An 11,336-nucleotide genomic window follows, 5' to 3' on the forward strand; every position below is an offset into this window, starting at 1 on the left:
ATCATGTATTCCTCCTCCCCAAGTTACCTGTTACTGGTTCAAAAGTTGTGCATCCCCTCATTATACGTTGGCAAAGAGTTTTAATTGGTCCCACACGATCCCACCCCCGAACCTACTCAATAAAAAGCCGTGCCATCTTGAGGCCAGCGTCTCTCTCCGGAACGCTGCCTTGGGACCACGCATCCCTTGGTTGCACACCTTGAGAGTCCCGCCTTTCTATTCTGCGCACTATCCGCACCGTTGTCGAGTTTGCCCACGCCTCTGGCAAAGTGAGCCCCTGGATGTAGTGGCGGCAGGGCTGGCCGGAGCTGCACCCATTGGAAAGCCGAACCACTGCAAGCTACCATGTTTTTGCAGGTGAATAGAATACTCTTGAAGGTAATAATTTCTGTCTGGTGATCCCAAGACATCTTACAGCATGACTATAGTTTTCTGCATCTCATGGGTTAGCAAAAATTTCATTTATATGTCTATCTTCCTTTTCACAGTTTCTTAAACCTCACTTTTAAAGGCCAGTCTCAAGTGAGTCTAATGAGTTCATAATGGAAACAAATCAAACACCTTAGTCCATGAGTTTCTCTTTCTTTTACTGAAAATCTATTTTAAGATAATTGGACCATTACCTTCCAGACCCAAATCTGAAGAAAGTATTTTGGGATTGCTGTTTGCATTACAAGCGAGAGTACAATAAACTCAGCGGGAACACTGAAAGATTGAACCCTGCCTGTGTGTACCAAGCTGGGATATTAGTTCTTGGCTTCTGTCAGGGAGAAGTGAATGAATGCTCCTGGCTCAGGAGTCATTGCTGCCCCAAGGCAGTGACTGAAAGAGAAAGTGGGAACTGGTAAATCCAGGGCTTTTCCTGCCCAAGAAGAAATGAAGGTGAGTGAGACAGTGTCTGCTGCTCAGAAGCTTAGGAGTCCTCTGCAGCAGAAGCAGCAGAAACCCCTCAAGACCAAAGCTGGAGCTGATGGTCTAATTACTCAGGCATTTTCCATGGGTCTTTGTTCAGCTTCTTCCCACTGTCCAAACTCCTCCCCTTTCCATGACAAAAATGGGCTGCTTCTCTTGTTAGCACTTTGTCTCTTACACTGCTCCTCTCCATCCTGCATCTGAGGTTAAGAAGAGCACATCACCTGCCAAGACCATAATTTCATCAGTTCTTAGTAGCTTTACATTTGTTATGGTGCACTTTGAAATGAATAATGAGAACAAACTTGGTAGTTAGAGTGAGTGAGTTGTAGGAACATCCATAGATGGCAGGGAGAAGGAACTCTGCTGACCTGAGATATTCTAGAAACAAGTGGTTTTATTGCAAGGGTCGTAGGTAAAAAGGGCTTTGCCTTCAGCCACCAGTCTCGGCTGAAGGGAAGCCCCAAAGAGAGAGGAAGAGAGAGAGGGGGGGTAGGAGGTAAGGGAGATAGCAGGGGTAAGGGAGGTAAAAGAGCTAAGAGGGCTAAGAGAGATGGGGAAGGTAAGAGCGGTAAGAGAGTGAGGACCTTATTACAATACATTATATCTCCTTTTGTGTTGAATATTCTAATTTACAGTGACCAACTGGCACAAGAAGCAAAACCTACAACCTTTGCATGCAGCCTTTGAGAACTACTATATTACCATATCATCCTATATTCTAAACTCTAAAGACTACTTTTGTTACCTACTTTTTCCCTGATACCTTGGCAGGGTGGAGAGGGGCTACATCCTTGGGTCCTTTTGTTTTCTATCCCTCAGCCTATCTCCAGCTAATCACCCTCTTCCTGCCTGCCATGATCACATCTCAAAGCTGGCTTTGATTTCTATTTCACTCTCAGGTTTTACATCTCCAGTATTTCTGGCCAGGCAATCATATCCGCAAGCCCTTCCTGTCCCATTTTTCCCAACAGTGAGTATTTGGGCACAATTTAAGTCTGATGCATTTTCTTGGGATGCTCATCTTTTGCCCATTTTGCACGTTACTTGAACCTCAGGTCGCACCCTTAAAACAATGTGTGATATTTTGTGAATTTTCTTAGATATGTAAAGAAAACACAGATTTTTTTTAGTTTCCCTGCTGAGCTACAGGGATCCATGTCATAGATCCATGGGTCATTCTGTTATTCTGAATTTGTAAGGACTCTTTCTTTTTTAAGGAGACAGTAACGTTATGATTGCTTTAGCACTAGAGAGAGTTTTTATTCACTTTGAAAATTGCCTTTCAGTAGCAAAACACCTAAAATTTTCAGTATAGATTCATTAATTTTAAAATGTCAAGTGGCCCCAAACACTCAAAACATTCAGAGAATTAGACTTGCACTTCTTTTTGTTTTGCACACAAAGCATTGCTTCCCTAGTTTCTCATGCTGTGCACACATAATGTATAGATTGATCTGTTCAGATTTCCAGCACCTTAATTTTGCCAATAGTTTGCAAATGTGAAAACATTTTCACACAACATTAATTATATAGTCTGTTTTCAATACAGAACCACTCAAAGAATTTTGACAGTGTTTACTAGAAGTAGCATTGCAACCTTGGAAAGTTTACTTGAGAGAAATATAGGAAGGGAATTTTCCAAGAAATTTGACACAGGAATGACCAGAGCTCTCCTTTGAAAGATATTAAATGTTTGCTTTTTAGATAAAAAAAGTACTAGATTTCTATCTATGTCTTTAAATGCCTAAACAGCTCTATGAAGCTTGTCTTGTTTTGATGCAGACCGAGAAGAAACTGAATGCATAAATCTTTCTACACCTTTCTGAAAATCATTGATCTACTGTCCATAGTTGGTAATTGCTTTTCTTTCTTTCTCTATAGAACGGTGTCATCATAGAATTGTATTGCTCTGCCAAAAGAGAAGAGGGGGCGATTCTTTCAAAGATCCCTTGAATTTGCCTTAGTCATGTTTTGTGCTAGGAACTTTTTAAAGGGCTACAGATGTGAAGAGAGACCTGAAAGAAGTTGTGGACTTACTGCGCCTAGATTCAGGCCCCGTTGCTTATAGAAGCAAATATATTTCCTCTCTTATTTTTAGTATTGGTAGTAAATTTCTTAAAATAGGAAGACTTGAAAATTGCAGTATTCAGGTTTGATTTAAATGACTGTGTTTTGTTGTAATTTGTTTCCTTCTGTGGGAAAAATGAAAAGAAAAACATTTTCTCTTATGATAAAACATCTTCTAAATTCATTGTAGCTAGAATTCAACTAGGAGCTCTAAGTTCTAATTAACACTTCTTCCAAGAGCAGATGTCAGCTTCAATTCCTATTTTATAAATTCATTTATCTCTGAATATGAGGTGCATGGAGAATAGTATTGTTGATTTTTTTTTTTCACCTGTATGTCTATGTATTTTAATAATAAGATCCTTCTTAACTCATGGGAAAACATGTCCTAAATATGCTTTAGATTTTGCAGGTCTTTGAAGTAGGACATCAGAGAGTTTTGTTTGCAATCAAATTAAGGTGCTTTAATTCAGGAATTATGAAGTAATTAAGAATGAATTAGGAAAATTATCATTGTGTTTTCAAGTGAAGAAATTTTCATTGAGCAGTAATGTGAGGATAGTCGAAGTCCATTGAGGCTTGAAGGTGAAGGTGGCTAATATTAGTAATTCATACAGCTTTTATAGAATAATACTTTCCATTACCTTTTTTTTTATAAGCTCTTTGCTTACACTTAGCCATTTTTTTCACATTCCCAAGATTGAACAGCAGTCAGAACTAGAAAAGTGTTGTCCTACCTTTAGAAATGAGTTGCTAAAACATGAATCATGGAACTTACTATGCAAGTTCCTAGCAGATCTCCCAAGAGATCTCAAGGGGTCTTTAAAGAGCAGCAGAGAAGTTATGCTGCAAATGAAGATTTGAACCCAGAGTATTTCTTTCAAGTGTCAAAGTTTTAATCATTCATAGTCAGTAATGTCAGCAAACCAAATGACAGAAAGATAACTCAAGAGGACAGAGATCTTTTGTGTTCTGACTGAGATAAACCTGTTTGTTTACTGAACCATAGATGCTGTAGCAGATATCTTAAGGTTTTCTGGTACAGTTAGAAATCAATATTTTGTATGACACTAAGGATATGTAATTTCCTGGTTCTTTTGCAAAGTCATCTCGGGAGATAAATGTAACAATCTTTTTTTGCTGAGATTCATATCACTACTGGTTAGCTGCAAAGTGGCCTGGTTGTACTGTTTTAAAGAGAAATATGGGGCTAATAAATTGATGCTTGGAAATAGCATTATTTCAGGGACAAATCATTGTTGGATGTGTTGATGAGAATCCTAAGTAATACTGCTGGACTCCATGGGGATAACTCCTTGAATTATGAAGAATAGAATTTAGAGGCACCTACTGAAATTATTCTTTCAAAGATCCTTGCACTTGCTTTTATGTCCTGTGAGCCAAAATCAACACAAATTTGTTCTCCACTTTATAATGCACTCTTTGGTGGTGAATGCAGGTGGCCTGGCTGCATTTGAAATGATAAATAAATGCCCAGTGGAATGGATATTCCATGTCCAGAAAGTTTCTTTATTAAGGTTTTCATTGATGTAGGCATGAGTAACTGGTATTTTGAAATAACTGAATTGTCTGTTTTTTGGAGCAGTGTTTGTTGCCTGTTATTGCAGAGGTGAGATGTTATTGCTGATGCCTGATCCAGAGGGACTTTCATTGTTTTACTACTCTGGTGTGTTCAGTAGTGGTTTGTGCAGAGCCTTTCCTTGCACACACCAGACACAGCTCCTTGAAGGCACCAGTGAGACCAAGATGGCTTTAAATGGTAGTTGCTATCGTGCTAAATGGCATTGGAAAGTGAGAAGCTGAAAAACCCCTTAGCTGCTGATTTGTGTCATAGTTACCCTTCAAGGCAGGTCGTGACAAGTTGTTGAGAGATATTAACCTGTCTGCTAACACCCATGGAGAAGCACAAACTTCAGCATTAATCTTGTTTTGTGGCTTTTGTCAGTGTGGCGTAAAGGTAGGTGTATTCTAGTTGATCTCCAAGCCACAAAGGAGATGTTAATACGTCAAAATGAAGACCTGTGGGATAATAGAGAATTCTTTGTTCACCTAGGGAAAGATTTAAAATTTCCTCAGCCAGTTGAGAACACAACATTATTACATTGTCAAATTTTTGTAATTTTACACTGATGCCTAGAAAATCAACTGCAAATCACCAGATATCCTGATAAATTCAGATCCGCTAAATTACTTGGAATGGTTTTAGACACCCTGTGTCTAAAAATTGCAGTTCTCAGGGCCCCTATTTAGCTCCCCTCTAACTCCAGCAGTGCCTATGATTTTGCTGATATTCTTTACTGTGTCTCACATACTCAGAAGCACCTTTTCCTTGACAGAACCAAATTTCTATTTTATGTCCATGCTCCATCATTATCCACAAATCAAATATCAATATTTGGGTCTTGCTGCAGGTGATTTTCTCAGGCATGTGTTGTGTGCTGCATGAGAGCTGGCAACAAGAGGCATTTTTTTTCAGGCCACAGCTGCCATGGGTGACAGTGTCCCCAGACTGGCAATATTTGCTCTGCAGCCAGCGAGTTGATGGTTACAGCATTCCGTCATCCCTGTGCCTCCTCTGCCCGGAGCATTGAGACTGCTCTCTGCTGCCAGGAGTGAGGGAAGTTGAGCTCAATGAATCCCTCTATCTAAGACTCTGTAGCAAAAAAAAGAAAAGAACAATCTGAGGTACAACATTTAATATTACTGAGTATAATCTGAAGCCAGACCCTTGATATATAGAGCCCGATGTAATTTCTTGGATTTTAGCACACTGAAAAACAATTTAGGCCAGTGTGGGATGGAGGTCTGGCCCACAATTTTTCACAGTAATGAAATCCCAGATGTCAGGTATCCCCTTTGCTTGCTTGTCTTGGCTGAAAAAGAGATGATGACTCACAGTGAGTTCGTAGGTGAATGAGCTATAGGAGAGCATGAAGAGAGCAAATGCCAGTAAATCAGAAAACATGGATGGCCAAAAGTGACAGTAAACAGGAGTTCTGCACTTGTTCTCACAGCACACTTGGTGGTAAGGCTTTAATTCTTTTCAAAACATTAGTGCAGGTATCCCATATTTTATGTGAAAGAGCAATCTGTAATTGTGCCTCTCTAGGATTTTACATGGACAAATATCCCCTAGCACAGGATCAGGGCCATAGTGGACAAACCTCACTCTCCAGGAAGCGCCTTCCCCCTCCCTGAATCAGGATGACAGATTGACTGGGTGACGCCTCTTTGACATTTACTCTCTGAGATCCCACACTTCTGCCTCTGTGATGCATGATATGGTAGCAGAGTCAAATTAATGCAGCTTTCAAGTCCAAACAGAGCCTGATGTCTTCTTTTGTAAAAGCAGGTTATAATTTTTGTAACCTACCCTGTAATTTTCAACCTATGAACATTTTCCCCTTAATTGTATTGTATCAGCTATTATACAGATTAGCTGATTTGCGTGCTCTGCCAAGCTGAACAGAGAAGATTCAAGTCTGCAGGTCACATTTATTAGCAGAAGCAATTCTCCCAAGGTATATGTTTGCTTAATTTTTCATCTTGAAATAGACCGGACTGCCAAAAAATTAAACGTACTTGTCTAAGAGGGAGAGAGGAGTCATTAAAGGTGCTGATGAAGTAGCAATGATTTCAGGATAGCTCTTCATATATTGATTTTTAACTGTTGGAGAGAAATAGTGCTATTTTTGATGTTTTGTGAAGAAATGTACATTATTTGTCAAACAAATTTCTATTCAGCTTTCAGTGGTAATCCAATACCTAGGCTTCCAATGTCTGAGAATTATTTATTTCCAACAGTTTTTATTTTCTCCTAAACAACATTCTTGGTAGAAAATAAAAAGATAATTTCTAGTTATAGGAAGCAGGACTGAGTCAGGTCTAGACCTGTAGAGATTCCAGCCTGGCCCTGTGACTTCTGATCCCAGGTCTTGGAATTCTTTGCAATGTTTTCCTAAGAATTGAGGGATTTACATAATATGGAACTCTCACTAGTTGACATTTCACTGTAATGATGTTTTTCCTCAGCAATAACAGGATGACCACTGATAAAAGGGATCTACACCATTAGGTTGATTATGCTATTGGGTGAGAAGAGTTGACCTAGCCCTGTGTTAGACATGTAACAAAATCAGTACAACACCAGGAAAAACTACAACTGCAGCTTGTGAAGTTATTGGGAGATAGATTTAACTATTTAAACTGCCATGGGATGTGCCTGCTCTCTCTGAACGTACCTGCACATTTACTGAAGTTCTAAGCCTTAATGCTGGCACCAGGAGACATCTCTGATCCCCTTCTCTGCCCCTGTATAAATCATCCTTAGTACAGCCACAAGGTGAGGGTGTCCAGCTCCTGTTGCCTCAGGCACTGGCTGGGGAACCTGCTGCAGGCACCATATGACATGGTTCCTTTCCAAGTACCTCCTTTTTGTCTAAAAGACAACTGACTCTTAACTACTCTAACATGTAAAGGTTTAATGAAAAAAAAAACAAAACAACAAAGCCTGTGTCAGGAGCATGAAGAGCAGACAGATAGTCTCTGATATGCTGAAGGAAAATTACCCTGATATTTTCATTAAAATATGAAGCCATCACTGAGTGAAAAATTTTATGTTACCTGTGATACATGAATTTAAAGATACTTTTCCTTTAGGAGGAAGAAATGTTGTTCATTGTCTTGCAGTTTTCAAACGGGTCTTTTTTATGAATCAATATTAAGATGCTGTGAGTGTGTGTTTTGTCACTGAATTACAGATCTATGTTCTGATAAAAGGAGAGCGCTGTAGAAAAGAAAAAAGTGTCAAGTTATCTCATGCTGAGCTTGTACAATGGTTTTCTTGTATTTGATAGAAGCTAAAATAAAGCAGTGAGTAACAAAGTGTGCTCACATAAAATGCCACTGGTGTTCAGCTGACTAGGGTTGCCTTTTTTTGTTTTGATGAAATACAGAGGCAGTAATACATGTGTGTTTACCAGACTTGTAAATAAAAGAGTTTGTCAGACTCAGCATGAAGAGGATTCTTGGATTGCAACAATGAGGATGGCCATGCTTCCCATGACTTTGCTATGGACAGGTTTTTACTCTTGGACTCTTTGTATAGCAACTAATCATGGAGAAAATTGACAGGAAACTTTAGTTCCTTTTACTGTCAGGTAAACAAGGTGCATCATGATACCATTTAAATCAAATCTACAACATTTAGAAGAAATCTGCACTTGTGTTACTATATAACATGAATTAACTTTTCCTTATGTTATGTTATGTTATGTTTACTTATGTTATGTTATATTTTCTATAACATTTATTCCCAGATCTGCCATTGGGAAGCTGGGAGTGGAGGCATTTGAGGCAGTGTACAGCTGCCTCAAGCAAGCAAGACAGCAGAATGCCAGTGAGGAGGAGATCAGGAGCTCTTTGGAGAAACTGGTCTCTAGAGCAAGCGATTGCTTTGAAGTGGATCAGCTGCTGTACTTCGAGGAGCAGCTACAGGCTTCCCAGCCACATCTTCAGCTGTAACAGTGTGTCAGCAACAGCTGGAAGTGGCACCCAGGGGGAGCAGGCAAGTACAGGGGTATTTGCAGGACACTGCTGAAGATAATGTAGTATATAAGCATGTGGGTAAGCTCCATTTGGGAGTCCAGACTGCAGTGAGAAGAGAGTAAATATGGCACGAATTTCAGGGGCAGGAAGAAGAACAAATGTTTGTGACAGTGGAGGGGAGGATTCACAGGTACCCTTAAAGCATAAGGAAGGGTGATCTGGGCCATTGTTGGATGCCAGTTCCTGCACTCAGAAGCATCACTGGCAAAGCTGCCTCTGATGGAATGATGCAGGATTAGACTCCAGCTGCTGTTGATTGCTGTGCTAACTGGTCCTTGTGATATTTAAGCCCGTGATTTTTGTACTTTGGCAGATTTACTCTTAAACATGTATATATAAGTATGGCCACTCAGCCCCTAATTGTCTTGTTATTATTGATTGTTCAAAAGGGTTGCATTTAATCTGTGCTTCAAAGGAACTGGGGAAATACATGCATATGTGCATATTTATATACATATATGCATGCTCACATACACAGAGATAGGTGTGTATATTCATAATGGCAGAAGTATGTCTGGTCATACACTGTACTTGTATAAAGAGTTTTGGATTAAATTCATTCTTCAAAAATGGAACAATAAACTGATTTTTTTTCTGTTAATATTCTTTCTCAGTATTTATGCTCCCTTCTTCATATGCGTCCCACTCCTGCTGATTTCAACTGTATATCAGGCTCTGATTATATGCCTGATGTTTTCCTTCTACCTCTTCCTTCCTTATTCTGCATTCTGAGCTCCTTCCTCCATTTGTGTAAAAGACTAAAGGTTAACAAAATCATATGATTAGTAAAGGAATCTAAAATAAAATGTAGACCAAATGAATTTTAGGCATTGAACTGTTATCACAATCCTTATGCTTCCTGTTTTTTCACCACAACTCTTAAAGAACTTCGGAACTGTAATAAATAAATTAGAAGAAATTAATATTAAGAATATCAGAAAACTATTTCTATTTGACCTGAGTTATTTACCATGAAGTATACCAGTACTGATGGCCAATTAAGCAGTGCTACTGATCCATCTTTATGACATGTGTTAAAAAAAAAGCAAAAGGCAAGTAGAGTCATCTAAATCTATTTTAGCAGCAGCATAAGCTGAGGAAGCAAAAGGCATGTCCAGCTACAGATGATGTGGCACTATACTTCCAGCTCAAAGTAATTTCTGATATGTTTCAGCTTTTTCTAGCTTCAGCTTTTATTTAGAATACATGATGTTACAAGCCAGAGACTAAAGTCCACTATGATATTCACTGAGGTAGGGGAACCTATTTGTCAGGTTTCAGTCTCTTTCCAATTATTTCTTCTTGACTTACACTCCCCATCCTTCTCAGTGTTGCGTATTTGTGCTGATTCCATATTTTCTGCCCAAAACTTAAGACCATTTTAAATCAAAAGTGCTGAAGTCTGAGATGCAGGAGTGCTTGGATGTTGCAGGGACTATTAAGTCCAAAAGCAAACAATGAGTAACTGACACAGGGAGAAAAATGTCAGAAGAAGATAATCTTCACTCCTTCATTTACCTCTGCTGCAATTCAAGGTGATTTACCACAAAAACATCAAAAAGAGCCTCTGTAATCAGCCAATTGCTTTTTTATTAGTGACAAAGTCTTCTTGAAGCTTTTTTCCATGCAGCTTGCAAGAAAAAAATACCTGGGTAAGAATGGGTCAGGCTCCTTAAGGCAGTCAAAGACCCAGGAGATCATTAAAGGGAAACCTTTAAAACCTGAGAAACAAGGTTTAGTCACTCAGATTGACTTCAGGGAAATGGTTGCTCTCTGATGAGCAGTATTTTTTTTTGTTTGTTGCACAGGAAAAAGAACTCACAGTGCCTTTTACACTTACTTAGCTGCTTTCTTCTCTCTGCAGGGAATGACCTTCAAGGCACGTGAGGATCTGGAGGTTACTGGTTTACTTCTTATATGCTTTAAACCATACTTTGTTTTGTTTTGTGGATTTTTTACAATGTTTTTTGCAAGTAGACAATGTAGTACACATATTAAACACAGCAGGAAATTTTTGCCTTTGAGCTGAAGTAAAAGCACAGAAGTACATCCCATAGATTTGACAGAAATTTTTACATTAGTGTTTAACTTGCAAAATCCCATTGCAGGTGGTCATTAGTAGAAATCTAAAAGGTAGGAGGAGGATTGTTGATGCGATGGATCTTCAGTAATAAAAAAGCAACAGAACTGCTGGAAGTAAATGTGAGGAAATAAATGTAAAATCATTAAGTTGCTGTGTATGAATCTTCATAAAAAGTCCCATTTGACCTACGTATTTGTACCAAAAGCTTTGCAAGTGTGAGGCAATCTTGCTCCCTTTCTTATTGATTCTCTTGAAAATGCTACAAGATGAATTGCTTGATGAAGAGATATTGAAAACAAAGGAAGTGGGGTGAGTATTTTTTTAATGCTTTGAGGCCTTAAACCTGGTATAAAGGTGCTTGAACTATAAAGGGAAAAATAACATCTGAGTTTTCTGATAAGAAGTATAACTGTCAGTTTCTGGCTTAGGAGGCAGACCAATTCTATTTTTCACAGCAAACAAAAAGGAAATCCTTAGAGGTGATTGTTTTGCCAGATAATTTCTAGAAAGCATCAGAATCCCCTCTCTGCAAGATGAAATAGAGGTTTCCAGTGCTTGAAAATCCTGCCTGCAGGAAAGGACCTTCCTTCCTCACAGACCTGGCTTTGTGATTGTTGCCCTGTGATGACCAGCTCCCAGGTGC

General features: G+C 39.1%; 1 protein-coding gene across 3 annotated transcripts in view; it reads left to right on the forward strand.

The window, feature by feature from the left end:
• The window catches only part of NEK11 (NIMA related kinase 11), an 88,769-nt gene extending 79,649 nt beyond the window's left edge, over positions 1-9,120 (forward strand). For all 3 annotated transcript variants that reach the window (XM_083855087.1, XM_083855085.1, XM_083855086.1), the window contains one exon: positions 8,322-9,120. In XM_083855087.1, the coding sequence (XP_083711213.1) occupies positions 8,322-8,526 (205 nt within the window). In that variant the 3' untranslated portion in view covers positions 8,527-9,120. The remainder of the gene's footprint in view (positions 1-8,321) is intronic.
• The last annotated feature ends 2,216 nt before the right edge of the window (positions 9,121-11,336 follow it).

The sequence above is a fragment of the Zosterops lateralis genome (assembly GCF_965231275.1).
Source record: "Zosterops lateralis genome assembly, chromosome: 1".
Classification (NCBI taxonomy): domain Eukaryota; kingdom Metazoa; phylum Chordata; class Aves; order Passeriformes; family Zosteropidae; genus Zosterops; species Zosterops lateralis.